Source organism: Pteronotus mesoamericanus, unplaced genomic scaffold (genome assembly GCF_021234165.1).
Source record: "Pteronotus mesoamericanus isolate MK-2021 breed Mesoamerican mustached bat unplaced genomic scaffold, CSHL_Meso_final scaffold_476, whole genome shotgun sequence".
NCBI classification, from domain to species: domain Eukaryota; kingdom Metazoa; phylum Chordata; class Mammalia; order Chiroptera; family Mormoopidae; genus Pteronotus; species Pteronotus mesoamericanus.
The window spans coordinates 1770472-1790241 of record NW_026555318.1 but is presented as its reverse complement, the minus strand read 5'-3'; the positions used below and the strand labels follow the sequence as shown (position 1 = coordinate 1790241).

The 19770-nt window shown below is 38.3% G+C and overlaps 1 protein-coding gene across 2 annotated transcripts; it reads right to left on the bottom strand.

Annotated features, from left to right (window-relative positions):
- Positions 1–496: 496 nt before the first annotated feature.
- Positions 497–19523, bottom strand: SMARCE1 (SWI/SNF related, matrix associated, actin dependent regulator of chromatin, subfamily e, member 1). Of its 2 annotated transcripts, XM_054593621.1 has the most exons (11): positions 19401–19523; positions 17342–17393; positions 17120–17163; positions 14029–14133; positions 9866–9946; positions 8848–8979; positions 8403–8574; positions 5527–5699; positions 4866–4967; positions 4005–4215; positions 497–1769 (listed from the first exon to the last, which is right to left on the bottom strand). In XM_054593621.1, the coding sequence occupies exons 2-11, from the start codon at positions 17346–17348 to the stop codon at positions 1561–1563; spliced, it is 1236 nt and encodes a 411-aa protein (XP_054449596.1). In that variant the 5' UTR covers positions 17349–17393; positions 19401–19523; the 3' UTR covers positions 497–1560. The 2 variants fall into 2 exon arrangements, with proteins under 2 accessions (XP_054449596.1, XP_054449597.1); XM_054593622.1 differs by lacking the exon at positions 14029–14133.
- Between the last annotated feature and the right edge of the window lie 247 nt (positions 19524–19770).

The window sequence follows — 19770 nt, the reverse complement described above, 5'->3', positions numbered from 1 at the left end:
CTTTGAGTCTCAAAAGAAGCAGATTCCATGTTATCAGGTAGAAAAACAGGTTGTTTCCACGGGACATCATTTCCTTTCTTCTTAGTCTCAAGGCTGAACATTGATGGAATCGTAGTCAGTAAATTCAATATATATCGTCTTGCCCATCTAGAGAAGTTATCTCTATATAAGCAGAGGGCTTTTATGTTTTGAGTCACGTTTTTTTCAAAAGATTGTCTACGTTTCTTCATATTGCTCATCTATAGACATTTTTGAGTAAATGACCACCTGTTAGGTGACCATAATGTAAGGAAATTTTCACAAGTGTCTATATTATATGACCATAATGTAAAGAAATGAATTTTCACAAGTGTCTTGCACAAACAGTGCAGCTATCTAGGTGAGACAGGACGGTGAGTATGCAATTTTATAATGGCCGAGTGACCATGCTGTCACTGTGTTACTCTAACAAATTTGCTTGTTTTGCATATAAATAGCGTATTAAAAACACCGAGACTTTTTTCCTTTTTAAAATTTATTTATTATGTTTGGACCTTTAAGAAACATATACCATTAGATATACCACTATTTAGTAAAAATCTACTCTAGTTTTTGGGAAGCATACGTGTCACAAACCATCTCGCTCCTAGTCTCTAAGACTTTACTAAGTTTATCAAAAAGGCAGGCTCTGATCTATGGGATCCTGAGCCTTGAGGTTTTGAATGTTTTGATTATAGTAAAACAATTTCAAGTGGCTGAACTTAATTGCCAGCTGTTTTTCTTCTAGAATGGGCCAATCATTTTGAAGTTATATACTCCCTTGCAAGAATATTCAATTCCTTAAACTTTGTGATCTCTTCTGTCTTTGGAAAACTTGATAAAAAAGTAATTCTTTTTCTGTACAGTAAGGATGAATTCACCAGAACATACCCAATATTAATAACAAAAGTAGGACAGTGTATATATGCCATGTTCACTTTAATGACTATTTCATAAGCTAGTAACTACTCTATGGAGGCCATTTTTCAATCAATATGATCCAAGTGTAGTTGTAGGTACACTCAACACTTTAACATAACTCTTAGTTTCCTGACATTGATTACAAATCAAAAAGGGCAAGTGAACAAACATATACTCATACATGATTACGTTTTCGGTAAGCTACTCTTTGTGGAAGTAAACAGGAAAGGGAACTTTCAGGAAGTTGTTGATGGGGACTGAGAAGATTTAAAGCTATGGCTTTGGTAAGCACCCCAGTGAGCTGCAGGAAGGCATTTAAGAGTAGGTTCTGCAGCATCAAAGGATAATTCTCTAAAGGACGTGGGCATTCTCTTAATTTAAATTCTGAGGTGTTCAGTAGTTGAGGGCTAGAAACAAGATCTAAAGAAGAGAACCATCGTCACGACCACTTAAGAAAGGTGGCTACACTGTCTGGCCCGTGATGCTATACGGTCCAAAAGCCGTTGGTGGTGTGATATGGACAAGGAAAACATTAGTACACAAACCACATAACACCATTAAAACTCAAAAAACATTCTTTCATTTAAAAAAGTATTTAGAATACATAAAACAAGGCAACATTTATTCTTTTTTCTCATCTTCTGGAATGGGGTCTGTCGGCGGCTCCTCCACTGTCGCGCTGTTGCTCTCCGAGCCAGTGTTACTATCACTGGTCCCTTCCTCTGCCATACTGTCCACCCCCTCCTGTCCACTCTCCTTGTCCTCAGGAGTAGACGTGCCTTCTTCGCCATTCTGTTGACTTTCCGCCGTTTCTTCAAGGTGTGTCTCCTCTGTAATCACACATTTGTAACTGTTAGCTCTAAGACAAAAGTTTACTCTTCTAATTATGCTGGCAGCCTAGAGCGCCACTGGCCAACGCAGGGGCCGCTAGCCACATATGGCTATCAAGCACCCAGATGAGCGAGTGTGACTGAGAAACTTTTAGCGTGTTTGAATCAATCTGGGGTTTAAAAATCGACTTTGTAACTGTGCATTTATGAATTCTAAATACAGGTCAAGTATTTCAGATGAAAAGTTAGCCTCCAAGTTTAGATGTGCTATAAGTATAAAATACACATCAGATTCTGAAGACTTTTATGAAAACATGTAAAAAATTAATACTTTAAAAATTGTTGATTACATATATACATGATGTAAAGTATAGCATGCAGAATATAGTCAATAATAGTGTAATAACTATGTACGATGTCAGGTAGATACTAGACTTATCAGGGGGTCAATTTTGTAAATTATATAAATATCTAAGCACTATACTATGCACCTGAAGCTAATAAAAAATATATTGAATGTCAACTGTAATTGAAAAAGTTGATTACATGTTGAAATGATATTGTTTATGATATACTGGGTTAATGAAATATATTGTTAAAATTAGTTTCACTTGTTTAGCTTTACTTTTAAAAAATGTCTTTAGCAGAAAACTGGTAACTACACAATGACTTACATGTATTTCTATAGGACGATGCTGTCGTGAAGTGCTTTGGATTTAGTGAGTGAGAAAGTGGGTGTGGAGGTGATCTAAGGTCGGCATTTTAGATGCCTTGTTAATAGTCACATTGGACTGTTTTCTGCAAGAAGTTAAGAGCGTGAGGATTTTGCTCTAATAGGTTCAATTTTCTTCAGTTTTTTTACTTAGGATAAGAGAATAAAAACCCACAGGCATGTTCTATTCATAGATGACAAAACAGAAGCAAAGGACAGAGTGTTCAGTTGAGTTGCAAAATGAGCAAAGAACCCTACCATACTCTAGCTCTCAAACTCGTGCATTAACCACAAAAAAGTACTTATGCTCCAAATTTTGTTAAGATAAAAAACATGTTCACTCAAAACAGAAAAGGCTCAAATAATGAAACTTAAAATCTGACTATCTGCAAGGTAAATCTGCTGAATTTTGTAGAAATATTCTATATTCTATTAAACGTTTTCCAGATGTTAACTTGGAAGGTGTCAGTCGAGCAGTAAGCATGACTACTACCCTTCCCACTTCTTGAGACGGTCCAGGAAAACTTGGGCTGCGTTTCCCATAATGCTTTTGCTTAGTGCTGTTTACACAGTATGCTGGCCAGGGACAAAAGGTAAGGTGATTTGTAAAATTTCAAATAATAATGAATTTAATCAGTATTTTATGTTAAGTTTTGCCTTTTTTGTGTGTGTGTGTGCCCTGAGGAATGGTTTTAATCAGAAAAATGAGTACACCTGGAAGTGAGAATCTTTCTAGAATGGGTTAAACAAACTTTTCTGCAGATGCTAAATATAAAATATTTTAAGTTTTGTGGGCCAGGTAGTCTCTGTTGCAACCACTCAACTACACTGTTGTGGCCGTAAAGCAGCCACAGATGGTATGTAAACAAACGGATGTGACTGTGTTCCAACAAAACTTCACAAAAACAGGTGGCAAGCAGAATTTGGCCGTGCCTTAGGACACCAAGAGTGATTTATCTTAAGAGCAATGACCATATCTTATTTAAACAATTTTAGCAATACAGGTTAAAATACTGAGTACCAATACGATGTCAAATCTAATACCGAATGACTGTATGTACACTTTCTTTTATTTACCCTTTGGAACTCTCTCTCTGAGACAAGTGCTAGAATACTTATAAATGAGGGACCTGAGATTAAACAACTACCCAAGTCGCAGCGCTAGCAGGTGACTAGCAGGGGGAGGCAGTGTCAGACCAGGTCTGGCCGCAGGGCCAGCATCCGTAACCATGCACCGCGCTTTATATCCGCGAGCCAGAAAAGGGCGTGACTCCGTCAGGTGAAACAGTCAGGGCCTCAGAGAGCAAGGCTAAACACACACCGCTGCTGTGTGGCACGGATACTGACATTTTAAGTGAATCTACTGTAAGAGGTTAAGATTTGGAAAGAAATGGGGAGCTTGTATAAAGAGTAACTGAAGAGGCAAGAGTAACAGTGTGACAAAGCACTGAGAAAAATAAATCAGAATTAAAGACAGCTGTAAAAACCCTTGCCATTTACTGGGGTGTCACCCGGGAGGTTACCTGTCTCCATGGGAATGCTCTCATCGTCTTTCTTTTCTTCAGACTTCTCTGCTGCTTGCTCTTCCTCAGGAACAATGCTGCTCTGGCTGCGCTCAGCTTGCTCTGCGGCCTCCTTCTCCCTTTCCTCCTGCCTTTTGCGAGCCTGTTCCTCTGCCTGTGCGATTTCAGCTGCGATTTTTTCCATATCCACTTCTATTTTCAAACCACACAACTAGTCATCAGAAAAAAAACAAACAAACCACAAACTCCCTTAGTAGCGTTCTTTTCTTACAATTTCTTAAAAAAAATATTTCAAAAATGGGTTTTCTTGGCTATAAACTGTATGTGTATGGGAGGAAAAGAACATGGTTCTAGGTCTTCTCTGAGACTCTTGTGTCTACAAGAAAAGAAAGTTGCTCTAGGAACCACATAACATCAAATATTACAAAATAGTTTGCAAGGCAATGCTGAAACTTCTGGAATACACACACACACAGCGCTTCCATTTTATATTTCAGGCTACGAAACACTAGATTCACCTGTTTCATACAAAGTGCAAACTCTGAACCACATCTAATAAAGACACCCCATTAATAAATCTCAATAAAATAAAATTCACGATTGCATGAGTTTAAATTAAAACATCAGAGGGCTCTAGAGTCTATGGGTCTAGTACATATATGCATTTTACATAATTCAAACCTATAAAGTTTTGCCAGAAAATGGGAATAATTTTATAAAGCGAAGATACACTATTGGTTATAGCAAAGTTAACCCTGTTTCAAAGTGAAAAGTATTCAACAAAAGCACTGTTTTGGAAAGATGAATGAGAAGTAAAGGTAACAGAGTGAGAAAAGTATAGTTAACACATTAAATCGATACCCTTTTAAGTTCATTGTTAAATGAATCTGTGCTTTCCAGGAATTTCCTCTTCTTTTCCTGGTGTCGCTCTTCTATTTGAAGAAGTTCAGCTTCTAGTTTTCGCTGTAAGACATATGATCAGGCTTTATAAGTACTGTAGTACCTTCTCTAAAGCAAATGACAAATAAAAAACATCTCAATTTTTTTTTAAATTAATTTATTTACTTTTTAAATACATTTGTCTCTGCCTTCAATTTTTAATAGTCTACACTTTCTTATATTGTAACAAATGTTTTGAATTTTTAATTTAAATTATTAGACAATGTGTTAAGATTTTTTAAAAAATAGAGGAATCACTATGACTAATAAGTATGTGATGTTTAATATTATTTCAGGCTTGAGCAATTTCAGAAATAAATACTGAGTAAAGCAGTAAAAGGTTGATAGGATGTCTCAAAATCCTTAACAGACACTTTCCATTATGAGGCTCTGTGTTACAGTTTTAATGATAAACTCATTAAATCTCTGGGAAAAGCCCACTCCTTCAAGCCTCTTTCCTGAGTTAGGAACAGGTTAGACTGAACCCAGACATATTTAACAGGCACACTGATGCATTATCTAGAACCTGGTCACCTGGGATCGGTGGCTTAGGCCCATTTTATTGTAACAAATGTGACTCTACCTGATGAACCATTAAGGACTGGACCTGCCGTTTGAGGACCTGCATTCTGGCTGTTGTGACAACTGACCGAACGTCCGGCACCACACTCTCACTAAGGATCTCGCTGATGAGGCGGTGGTTTCTCTGGAAACGGGCGGTGGCTGTATGCTTCATTGAGAAGCCATCATCGTAATCTGGAATACACGAGATATTCTGGAAATAGATCACCAGGAACCATAAACAGGAGAGTGTAACAATGCGTGCACTTAATTACCAAGGAGCCATGGCTCTCACAAGCGGGTGTAAAGGGAACCATGGGAGCACTGGGGCAGCCACTTGACAAAAACCATACAGGACATGCAGTGTTCAATGATGGCATTGGTTTTTCTCACAAAATCTTTAAGACATGATACGGGTCTGAGAAGTATTTGGCTGAAATACAAATGAGATATAACCATGTATCTTTTAGCCTAGAAATCAATGTGAAGGCTGCTAGGATAGCAAAACAGGTTCTGCCATATGTTTCGCTCTCCTGGTAGTAAGTAAGGCTTTTACAGCTAATGACAACACATGAACTGGGTGGTCTCTTCTCCGTCACCATGCCACTCTAATATTAAAGTAATGAAAATGCACACTGCAGACAAAACATTATCCCTAGAACATTATCTCATGAGCTACATTTATAAATTCTAGTTGGAGTTCTCAATTAACTGGAAAAAAAAATTCACAGTATTTCTTTCCACTCATTGCTAGCAATTTGGTTTCCCAGACCAACACATACATTTTATTAAAAAACCACCTAGGCCTCAAAGTAATTTTACAGGAAAAAAAACTTTAATTTTCATCAATTAAAGTGTCAGTGTCAGTGTGTAAAGGTGTTACGCTGCTTCCATCCACTCAGGTTCACAAACACAGTCTGGATGTGGCAGAGATGCTCATTTTTTACTAGCTATGCAAGTGGTTTTGGATCTTACCCTTTGCTCTGTCACCTCCAGTTTCTGACATACCTGCTAACAACCTGTACTATTATTTACTTAATGTTTTTCAATTAACTCACTAAAAAGTAAAAAAGAAGTTTTCTCTTAAACAGTACACACTAGAAGAAAAGTTCTTCTCTGAATCACCTGATCATCTCAGGGTCCCTGGTGAGGTGGAGGGCCCACACTGCAGGCCTTGCGAGAGGCCCAAATGTAGCAGTCGGTCACAGTCTAATATCTCTCTTATCATATGGTGCTTAAGTAGTTCCTAAAACTCTGACTATAATACACAGCATCACTACACACTGTCATGCAAATTACTTTGTTTCCTTTAGAGTAACTTCTTTAGGATATATGCTTCTGAAACTAGAATTGTTGGAATAAAAGATACCATTAAAAAAATTTTGTGGCCTTTTTAGTTTTTCAAGAAGTCATAACATTCACACTTACGATTATATATGGCACATCTGTGCTACCTCCAAGTTATCTTTTATTTTTTCCTCTTTCATTTATATGGCTCCAATACTGACCAAAGGTAAAGGAAATAATGTCTTAGCAATTTGGGCTTATCTTTCTTTACACTTTAGTTGTCTGATATATATAGACACACACATACATACATATATACATACATACATACATACATACATATATATGTATGTATTTTTTTTGGAAGCGGGGAGGGTGGGCTTCTAATTCACCAATTATTTGTCTCATAAAATAGTCTCTCTCCAAAATGTCATTTAAAAAAGCCTTCACTGTCTTGTGTGAATAACTGAATATATCTTGTAGGTGTTTTAATAGCCTTTTTAAAGAGAAGTTAACAGCTATTGTATTCACGGACATGCTGTCTTTCTCTTGAGAGACATGTCCACCTCCCAAGCCTTCCTCTTTCTACTCAGTTCTAAGGGATAAAGTCCAAGGCCTAAAGTCATCCTTATGCTGGCATCTTAATTACTACCTGTCCTTTCTTAGTAGAGGCTTTAAGAGCCTATTTTAAACTTAAAAAACATAACAGGAAGAAGTTTGAGAAGCAGAGAGAAGGAACCTCTTTTGAAGATTGTTCCTGAGGGGTCCCTTCAGTCTGTCTCTGTGTTCATGCTGTTACCTTTCACCTAATGAAAACCATCTTCTACTTATGGCTTCTATGTTGCTAGCCTTTGTTTTCTCTTATACTGTGCTCCATCCTTCCAGTTATTTGTAGACTGGATATTCTATTAAAAAAAAATATTTTAGTTCTATGTCCTCTTCTTGCTATAATCATCCAATATGAGCAATTAAGGTCTGCGTATGCTATTCTGCATTTACCACTGCTGATTCTGTTTAACACTTGACAGTTTCTATTCCATATGCTATTCGTTAAACTTACTACATTCTATTCTGTAGTTATGAGAATAGTTGCCAATATCCTAGTCCATTCTTTTAAAACAGAATTTTTGTTTTTCTTTCAAGTATGTCAGTTTATTCATGTCTTTAGGTGGTATGATTGCTTCCTCTCAATGGTGTAACTTCTTTAAAGTTCTTAAAATCTTTCTCTTTGCTACCACTACTTTAAAATGGGATCTTAAATTATTGTGATGTTTTTGTTGCTTGTAGCTGGAGCTTCCAACCTTTTCCACGTCACAGAAGGACACAGAGAAAATATTACGTGTGCAGCATGCTTGCTACGTGGATGACTATGCCCCCAGCTGGAGGGGGCTCGCTCCAGGCCTCCTTGCAGCTATGGACCCTGCCTGGCCACACATGACCAGGGGCACAATCTGCAGACCTGAAAACTATTCACGAAATGCCATTTAATGGCATTTATAATTAATCAAAAATAATTAATCAAAACAATGAAATGGCACTTAAATTACGCTTTACCATTTAGGATAGGAAGTAAAAGCTTAAGCATACACGCCCCCCCCCCCTTTTTTTTACCGTCTGGGTCTTCAGCAGGCTGAATGCTCATGTAAGGCTCTCCTTTCTCCATGCGAGACTGCCTCTGTCGACTTTCCTCCTCTAAAGCAGCTTCTGCACGACTTTTTGCATTTATGTAAGCAAGGTATGCGGGGGAATTATGGTAGGCCTTCATAGACTCATTGTACTCTATCTGAAATTCAAATGTTTTTCAGTTTTGTAATGGACATTTTGCAGGTTATAATGAATATCTATTCATATGAGTATCAAAAGACACCATAATTTTCTCCTTTTTACAGATAAGGAACCTGAAGCCTAGAGGAATTAAGTGACTTGACCCAGGTAGACAAAGCCTCAGTCAGTATAGACTCAGCTGTGTGATTAGATCTTACGCTTCTTTTCTAAATAAAAAGCAAATGTTTATGCCCTTCCCATCGTATCCATCCCGCCGCAGTCCCCTTTCTACCTTTTCTGCTTCGTATTCGTTTAAATATTCTTGTTTTTCTTCATCAGTGAGATCTCGCCACATGCCACCAATGATCTTGCCAATCTCCCACAACTTTAGGTCAGGGTTGGAAGCCTTTACTTGGTCCCAGACCTTAAAAAGGAAACAGTTGAAATCTCAATTTTGATGCCTAAAAATATACACCTTTAAAAATGCTTTTTAACATGAACATTTTAAAACATAAACAAAAGCAGAGGGAATAGAATCAGGTCTGTATGTTCTCATTAGCCTGCAGTAACAATTTTCCACAGGTGGCCAACCTCCTTTCATCTGTAGTCTGATGGACTACTTTAGGGCAGGTCTCCAATCACCACAGATACTTAAGCTAACTCAGTACCAGTCTGTATCTAAGAGTTCACAAAAATTTAGAAGTGGTTAATCAGCACAATACAACACAATGTATCATCAAATATATATATATATATAATTATATATATATATATAATTATGACCAAAAATTAAACAACTTCTGAATATGATGGAAATAGCTACTTGGTCTTGTCTTTAAGATATTGGCTCTATCTGTTATTTTAAAAGTAATGTAGGTTCATACAAAAAAGAAGTGAAAATCCAAGGTAGTATAAAGAAAAGAAAAATCACCATAAGCTTAGTTTATTTATAGATAACCGCGTCTTTTGACTTTTGTCTTCCTTCACACTAACATGTAGTTGCTATTATTTTTATAAAAATAGGATACTAATATGGTCAGATTTCCCTTTTCACTTACCATTCTTCCCATGTCATTAAATATTCTCCAAAAGACTATGTAACATTGGCTAAATAACACTGTGTTAAGGATTTTAACAGTTTATTTAACCATGTTTTTCTTGTTAGATTTTAGTCTGGGATTTTACAATCAGAACCAGTATCTTTAGAAACTGCAGTTCTCTCCCCTCTCCTCCGACAACACACAGAGAGGCCGGCGAAGCCAATGGAAAGCAGGGAGCAGCCCCTCTCCTTCCCGGGTGCCTGCACTTACCTTTCTGCTGTACCTCATGTAGGGCATCAGCGGCTTATCTGGTGGCTTTGGGGGTTTTGGAATCGTAATACCAGAGGATGCCTACAAAAGAGTTAAAGACATTCATTATTCAATTGCAAGAAGTTCACAAGCAAAACGAAAAGAGAGTGCCTTAAAAAACTCTAACGCGCCTTTCTTCTACTCGTCCATGGACACAAGATTCTTATATTCTCTCCACTGAAAATAGCTATCACTGCAAATCCAGAAATGTTCACATCAAAAGAAAATAAAGAAAAAGACTTTAGGCATGTAATTTTAAAATATTTTACAAAGCAGTTTATTGCTACTGCTTTGACAACCTGGCTGTAAGAACAAATAAATTATTACATAACAATCCATACATTGAAAATATATTGTTATATATCAATGTCCCACATTTAGGACATTACCTGGCACCCTTTTATTTTGCTTAATTTACCATTACACATACAGTCAACACTTGATTATCCGCACCAGAATCTGAACTTCAGCGCTTAGCCACACTCGCACTGTCTACGGGGCACTGTGTAGCTGTTCGCATTATTTCAGGAACGCGCCCCTACATAAACAACATCGCCACCACAAAAACTACTTCCTAGGTTCAAAAACAGACAACAAAAACTTTATCTCCTTTATCACAACTATTTTACTTAAGGTTCTAGCTCCATATACAGTGGTTTTCGGTAACAGGGGCCGAGGGGTGTGAACTGAAGTCCTGCCTTTTTTTTCCTTCCTCCTAATGACAGTGTGGGGGCAGACACGTTTACCAGGAACAGAGAAATGGCAGACACAGGCCATTATGGCATACAAAGAAAGTCCATTTTATTAAAAAAATTTGGACTTGTGGGGAATATACAGAAAGAAAAACAGAAAAAAAGGGAGGAGGGGAGATGGAAAAATACTTTTTACAAAGGTAAAGAAGAAAGTGGGTTAGAGGGGGAATAAAAAAAGAAAAGAAATTGGTTCTTGCCCTGGCTGGTGTGGTTCAGTTGGCTGGGCGTTGTCCCACAAAGCAAAAGGTCAGTCACTGGTTCAATTCCTGGTCAGGGCACAAGATTAGGACGCCGGTTCGGCCCCCGTTGGGGAAGAGTATGAGAGGCAACCAATTAGATGTTTCTCTCTCACATGGATGTTTTCCTCTCTTTCTCCCTCCCTTCCCCTTTCTCTCTTAAAAGAAAAAAGAAATCAGTTCTTTCTACAGGCTAATATCTAGGCAAGAGATAGAGAGTAACTTCTAGTGGGCACTGCACTTAACTCCAATCCAAGAATGCCTATTTCTGACCTTAGTTTTATCTTAACATATATGACTGCATTTGCTCAAAGACCCAGGATAAAACCACGGCGGAATTACTTTTATTTCTCCCCAGTTTCTGGGAGACCCCCGATGTCGATGTCGATGTCGATTCTCCTGGCCAGGCTGCAGGACGGGGTGCTAACTTTAACTGTCAAAAGGCAGTCGGGCAAATCCTTGTAGGAGAGCTGACGTGACTTTGCCCCCCTGCTCTCCTGTTGCTGCGGTGATAAAACCCCAGGGAAACCGCCTCCATTCTGGGCTGCGGCCCCAGTCATAGCCTCACGTGTCATCCGCGGGCTCAGAGATTAGCGTGTGTGTACCCTATTCTATTGCTTTCAAACAATGCTTCCTCTTCCTGTGTGGGTCTCTCTTCTTCCTTATATACGTTTCAATAGCTATGCTTCTTCATACACAAAATTATTAGAAAGCATTTCACCTTAGAAGCAGTATTCCTGCTCTCCCCGCTCCTCAGAGACATCCTCACACCCTCCGGCTGGTGCCCATGCGGGCACCCCTGCTTCCAGCCAGCAGTGGGCAAGGGAGGGAGGAGAGCTGCGGGGGTGGGGGGGGCGGGACGGACCACAGACAGCGCTGGGGTGATCGGGAGGGGATGACTCGTCTCAGGGTCTGTAGGGGTTCTTTCAAGGAGCAGGTAGGCAGGAATTCCACAAGGCTAACCTTATGTCATAAAATCAGATCAAGACACACACAAATCTGCTTACTCATACGTGAAGCTTTGAGAAAGTATTTCCAACTCATATCCAACACAAATCTTCACATTTCATGAAGTAGGTTACAAATAAAGTTGGAATTGTGCCAATAATTGAAGTTGGTAGTCCACTGTAACAATTTTTTTTTAAAGAGGTAAGGAATTCTAAAATGCCTATGCTTGAGTATGTTGAATTAAACCACTTAAAAAACAAATTATAGTAATATTTGCTCCTGGATACTTTTCAAAGAACTGCATTTTATAACATTAATGAATTTACTTCCTTCTCCTTTTTCTTCCAAAGAAAGGTACCCAAGTCACTCATATACTGAGGTCCTATTTTCATTACATTGACCACTCAATTTACAAATGCAAACCCAACCCAAATGCAAACTCAGAACCCAAACACCAAATCTTCCATGCCCCAAAACCCTCTTCTCCTAATCTATCTATCCTGAGGCCGATGACCACTTCCAATGCTGGGTTCCACCGCGCCCCCCCCCCCCCCCTGCCCCGCCCCCAGCAGGAATGGAGAGAAACAGACAATTGACCCAGGCTCCAAGACAGAGCGCACGTTTCCTAGTGAGTCTCCATTGCATGATCTCACTTTACTGACACAGAATTCTCACAGATACATCCACAATAAGAACAAAATGCTTACACAAACCAAAAAACAAATGATTCTAATATTACAGTTACTACCATTTCTATTTCATTAACATAGATAATCAAGAGCTGACTGTATAGAGCAATTAAAATTAATCATTCTCTTATTTACTGCTCATGACTAATTTTCTGCATTAATGTGAATGATCCAAAATTGACTCTGTTCCTTGTTTAAATTAAAAAGTGCTTTCTCATTAGATAACCTTGCCACTTATTGACACTTGTGAAAGAACACATTTAGGCCAGGGAAAAACATGTATCGATGCACATAAACATCGTATGCATTGTGAAATGCATACACACACACACTTGTCCGAATTCTTTTCAGATACCATGAAATATGCAAGGCACATAAAACTTGATATGCTTATGAAGTACAAATTATGCAGAAACAATGAAAAATTTAGACAAACAAAACCTATCAAGTTAAGCAATATGCTTACCAAGATAGACAGTTGGCAGTTACAAGCTTTCTGCTCTAGCTTGACTACAGGGTGAGAGGGCTTTTTTGAAGTCACATTAACGGAATATTTATGAATACAGCAAACAAAAACCAGGTATTGAGAAGTTTACAGCCATTCTGGGTTGTATTAATTCTCACCAATACCACATTCCAATGTATGCAGGTATTTGGCTTTTGGATTTATTTTATTTATTTTTGGTAAGTCATTTTTACAGTTATTTGTTTCTTCGGTACCTAGACTTCCTTGAATGCAGTTTAAGATGACTCTAAATTAAAAAGTCTGAAGTATATCACCCAATTTTTATTATCTTAGGTTTATCATTTTACTTTTATATTTATTTATTTTTTTATTAGGCTAATCAGTTCAATGAAACATCTTCAGTTTCAGAGACCGTATCGCTTATTCTCAGGACCATAAACACACTTCTAGTTGTAGATACCTCGTCTGGTACTTCAAATAATCTCATTTAACTTTCATTTTTGCAACTTTTTGATGTGACACAAAAATCTTTTTCTCTTTTTAACTGACGAGAAATGAATCTCAGTTATAAGGTCAACTATTAAATCCAAAAGACAAATAATTATGTGTAGCAATTCAAACTGGTAGGCCAGCCAAAAAAAGCCAGGTCTATAAGCCCAGTCTTTACGAAGAAACTGAGTTCTTGAGTCTAATGCCAATTACCTTAAATGAAAGATAACACTTCATCTCAATTAGGGTTTTTTAACTATAAGAAATTCTAGGTTTGTTTAAACATTGTATATGCATTAAGTGCCCAAGATTTTATCTCTACCAACCACCAAAAAGAATGAAGTCTTTTCTTCTATATACATATCAAGATCTCACTATTTTTTGCAGTGTAAGATCATACAACGAATGTTTAAGATAGTCGAAAAGCCAGGTTTAAAAAATTTCCTTTAATGGCTGTGCTGGTGATTCACAAGGACCTAACTCTGAAGGCATTTCTGGTCAATTCCAGTTGTTTGCCGGATGCTGTAATAGTTGATTCTCCTACCGTGACCCGGCTGTTGGTGCCCGGGTTCCCTCCCAGCCTGTAGTTGTTGTAGGCGAGATGACTGTATGGATTGTATCCCACAAACCCTGGTGTGCTGGGCATTTGCTGATGGAAACAAATGAGACAAAAACACGAATGAGAAATGAGCTCAAACGAGGAAAACACAGAAATGAAAAATGATCTGCATATGGCATGCAAAAGCAACCTGAATTTAAACAAGCAATGATGTGTTGTAGCTGTTCTTTTTCTTTCACTGAGAAACCAGTCTGCAAGTGGGTTTTTTCCTCTTTTTTTCTACTTCTTTCTCTCTGCAGGGGCCAGTGATGTTTGTGTGTGTGTGAATGTGTGTGCTTGCATTTTGGGGATAAGCAATACAGGGAAGTGTCTCAAACATTAAGGATTACTTTATGGCCAATATACAGTATGATATAGCAACTTCGTAGTATATGTCTGAGAGGAAAGCTTGAAATGTGATAAACTAGAAGTCTGAAAACACTTTACATGCAAAACAAAACGTGATTTATTTGACATTTATGTGGATGCCGCCAATGTGTTTATCTACTAAAAACAAAAACAAGAAATGGACTGCTTTCAAAGACAGTTTTAAATCATTTTATATAATGTGAGAAATGAGAAGAGACTCAAATCAGGAAGCCAGAAGTTGTCAATAGAAAAGAACATATGTGGGATTCAATGGATATCACATACATGATTTCAAAACAAAGACTTGTAAGAAATGTATGGATTTCATTCTGGGGTATTGTCTGATCTTTTTGAACCCAGTCATTCTTTTATAGGCTTTCTCTTCCATCTCTTCTTTGATCCATCTTCCATAGGTCAATCATGAACAATTTCTGCTTTTAGTTTTAATGTGAACTATTTTTCTAGTTGACAGACTTGAAATCTCTTTTTTAAAAATCCTGATAGGTCTAGCCCTTTCAAAACACAACTATTATAGCAACGAACTCTTGGCTTTTGTGAATTATGTGTTGATGTGGTTACAAATGAGGCTCTAATAGAGCAGTGCCCTTGTGGTTAATACAATGACATCCAATGTTCATGAGAATTAAGGTATAATGCACAAAAAGAATGTAGCAAAGAGAGACCAAAAGTAGGGTATTTTTCCCTAATGAAATTCAATCAAAACAAATGACAGTAATTTCATTTTAACATGCAATTAACAATATCAATCCTGAAATGTATGATGTAAAAGACACTTAATACATTCCAACTAAGCTGTAGCTGTTACATAAAAAAAAAATACAACTTTCTAAAACATGCCGCTGCACATATCCTTAATTTCCGAGATATTCAAGCATTTGATACTCTTTAGGAGGAGAGAACTGATCAATTTCTAGTCTATACACTTATAAAGGACGCAAATCAAGCATATTTAAATAGGCAAAACACAGATGAAGTATCAAAGGCACAAAAGAAGTGTATATTACTTGGAGTGGCACATTTGGTGGTGGAGGTGGTAGTGGGGGTGGTGATGGTTGATTGTGATGGTGGTGGTAGAAAAATGGAAAAAAAGAAAGGAGGATAAATCATTTACTATCCACTCTGTTGGAATGTCCTAATTCCTAGGCTTCTGTATTTTGTGTGTCAATGTGAAACTATAATGGTACAGAAATATGACTAAAGAAAGGCAAAACAAAATCCCTTTCTACATTTGAGAAGTCACAGGGGACACTTGGTTTTTAAGCTATTTTTTTTTAATCTTAAAAAACCAAGGGTGTATTCCAGATACTATACATTGTCTAAGGCAGTATTTATATAAAAATGACACCTTCAAGGGTTTAATAGACTATGAGAATCACTGTTCAATACCAAGGCAATAATGTAAGAAAATTAAGTAGGGGAGCTAAAAAAAAAAGTTGAAACTAAAACATGACAATTATACCATTTCCAAAAATGAAGCACATGGTTAGCTCTTTGAGGTCAGGAATCTCAATTGTTCAACTCCACCCGCATAGCCACTAGCAGAGTGCCAAGGAGATGGTCATAAGACATGTTCTTTAATTTAAGAAAGAAAACAGACACAGGACTTTAAGATCTACTGGAAGTAAGTTTGGAAACTATATACTATACAAACTGAACGGAGAACATGTGATATCTCTTTCTGAAAATATCTTACTGAAGAAAACCAAATTATTGATAAACATAACTAAAACATTTTATCCAAGGGTTAGTAATTAAGAATAGTTATCTAGTGGAGAAAACAAAATTACACAAGGACCTAATTAGTAAACTAGCTTGAAATTTAGTGGGTAGGGGGTCTGGAAGGAGGGCTAACAGCTGTTGCTTTTGTAGGATATGGTCAATGTTAACAGTGTTTTGTTTTGTTTTGAAATAAAAAACAAGGAATCTGTTTCAACAAGGCCTGACGAGTTACTGTTATATTTGTTTTATGGACTGGACAGTTATTTGACATGCTGACCAAGCTGGGCCAGAACCTGCTGGGTGAAAAAAAACAGTTCACAACTGTTATTTAAGGACACTTTGAAACATATCAAATCCCAAACCAACAGAAAATTATTTATGGAGTGGAATGAAATTCAATAGCAGGATCTGACCCACAGATAATAAAATCCGTACTTGAACAGCTTGAAAATAAAGAGTTACAATGAGTGTTATTATAGAACTGGAAACTTTATTGTTGATTTAATATGAAAGTTATATATAGACGAGGAGAGAAAAATGTAACCAATTTAAGGTTAGGTTGGAAAAATAATAAATGCCAGAAGGAGCATTCATTCAATATCAATTTTAAAGACTTAATAAGAAATTAACAAGAAAGAAGTGTTAAACTTGTCAGTTATTTCCCATTAAAAAAAACAAAAAACAACAAAACAACCAAACATAGGAGGTTGGCTGTTCAGCAGTATGTTTCTTTAAATGTTGGGGTTGGTTCAAGGTAAGATGCAGAGTTATTTTATTTAGTAGGAAGTGCTTTTTTTTTTTTTTTTTTTTAAAGCTGAATTTTTCATCCTGTTACTGTGATGATTGAGTGACTGTTCCTGGAAGACATCTGGGTTTTTGTATCAAGGCCAGACTTGGCTATTACATTAACAAGAAAATTAAAACTTACTGTTGCAGGAGCTGGGGTGGGAGGTGGGGCATAAGATGGTCTTTCTGTTTGAAAGAAAATAAATAACTTCTTGTAAACAACTGAGATATAATACTATGCAACAAAACTACCAATGGTCCTGTTTTGAAGAAAAAAAAAATGAGAGTATTTTGGAATTCCCATTTGCTAGGGCATTAGTCTCTTATTTATATAGATTGATAAATATAAAAAAATGAAACTTACTTGACATTTTGGAAGATTAAGTTCTCAGTTCCTTAAGAATGAATCTGAGACACTAAAATAAAAAAAAGGAAAAAAAAGGAAAAAAAAGAGAATCAAAACTCAGCAAGCATGAGAGAATGTTTTCCTAAAGAATAGGGTAAATTGGTAGTTCTTAGTAAAATTACATTATCTTCTATTATCCAAGTTTTTTGCAAATTTTACTAGTTCTTTAGGCCATTCAGTTGATCAGAATTAAACCACTAAAACAATTTACTGGGGATATTAAAAGCAATATTAGACGTGTACTTTGAAGTTTTTTCTTATGCTACTGAGCCACCCCTTGTATGGAAAACATTTTGCTGATGCCATGTACACAATAAATCAGACTGATAAAAATATAATGACAGTAGAATGTGATGTGTTTATTGTCAGGGCCCACACACTAAGGCCTACTAGACACTGACAGCTCCCAGATCAACAGCAGTTCTCCCTTCCTTTTAGCATAACAAGTTCTATTAAAATGGAGGAGCACTGTATTCCTGGAGGCAGAGCAAAAGGTAACTGGTATGCTAATGAGCTTTATATTCTCTCCTAGCAGCAAATAGCTTTATAAATGCTGGGAGTAAATTTTGAGAATTTACCTGAAAACCTCTTTATTAACCCTCACAACCTGTTTCAAAATATATCTATCTCCTCAGTGGAGCTTTCTTGACAAATTACCTGGGCAGAATTGCTTCCTCATCTGTACTCCTACCCACTGTACACAGATCTATGATATTGTGTATTATATCATATGCTGATTGATATGGCTAGATGGTATACTGCCTGGAAACAGGGACCATCTATTTAATTCATTGTTGTAGCCTCAGTACCTAGCTCAATTCTTAATAAATTTTGCCCTAGCATTCCCAGCTCACAACATGACCATACACACTAGCTTGTTTCTGACATTAATATACATCACCCACAGTGCAAAGAGACATTGATTTTTAGAAAAAAGGCAAATAACTTCTATGACTACTGCAGTAGTACTTTCATGCAACGTTATGTGAAGCAAACATGATTGATTTTGCTCCTGTTTTGCATTTTAAGGGCATTCCCTGGAGCATAAGGAATAAGAGGCCTGGTGTGAAAAGAAAAACCATAGTTTATTTTCTCAATTGCCTAAACTGGGCCTCTCACTCTCTCCTTAAGAACAAGCAGAAACTACAGCCTCTGGTGCAGATTTCCTTCCCGCTCACATTCAGGGAGCTGTCAAGATCCAGCAGGCCTTGCTGTGGGAGCCCTGGCAATAAATGCCACGAGCTCCCTTGTACACCACTCACTGTTCATTCTTTTAAATGATCATTCTCCTTCACTATACCATCCATTCTAAAAGCGGGCTTGTACATTTGTCCACTATTGGATCCATCCCCACTGACATAAAATACGAGGTTAAGTATTTGCTGAATATCTTATAGGGGACAGACTGATTACTTCCATTATCTCATTTAATAGGCACAACCACCAACAAGCTTTATACAGTTATTTCCATTTTACAGATGAAGAAAGGGAGTCTCCGTGGGGTTAATGAACTTGTCTAAAAAAACACAGCCAGGAGATGCCAGGGGTGGGTTTCAAACCCAGGCCAAACTGTTCCAGAGCTTTCGCTCTTCACTCTAAGCCACACCGGGGGTCCTCGGTTCGCTGCCTCAATCAAAGAGAAACCACCTTCCTGGGGGTGATGACTACTGGCCAGGCTCGCCCCAAGGGCTTCCTCTGAGGTCGGTTCCTTTAGCTTTGTTGTGGAGGATGCACATGACCAGCAGCCCCACAAAAGCGGGGTGTGCATAGCTGCTTTCACCAATTTCGCGGGGTTTGTGGACGGGTAAGTCTTGCCGCCAAGGAGGGAAACCAGATGGGACTCCCTCCCAACCCTCGTTCCGCGCTAGGCCTCAGCGAGGCCGCAACCAGCCCGCAGCTCTGGCCCTGCAGCCAAGCCTGGACCCCAGCAACCCTCGGGGACTCGGAGTCCAGCCAAGCTGGGACACCATGACTTGCCCCCCTCGCGACCCGGTTGAGCCCAGTCGGAATCACTCACCCGCGGGCAGAATAAGCGCCCGCAGCTCCGGCCTCGCTTCCCTTTGTCCCGCGCACGCCCCGCCCCTCGCGCCCGGAGCTTCCGCACTCGCACTTTCAACACTCTTCTTAATTTCTTTCCAGCCGTCACCCGACTGTCTTTAGAAAAATAAACCTCCTTTTGAGGGTGCGTGATGCTTCGTACAGTCAAGGATATTTTTTCAGACCCTATACGTTCCTCAATACTCCGCGAATCTGGGTAATTTCCCAACCGGGCGCCGATTCGTCACGGCGGAGACGGCGGAGGGGGCCCGTCCGCCCGAAAGACCGGGGTTCCGCTGTCGTCAGGGGCAGCGGTGGCGCCAGTGGCGGCCAGCGAGGAGGCCGGGAGT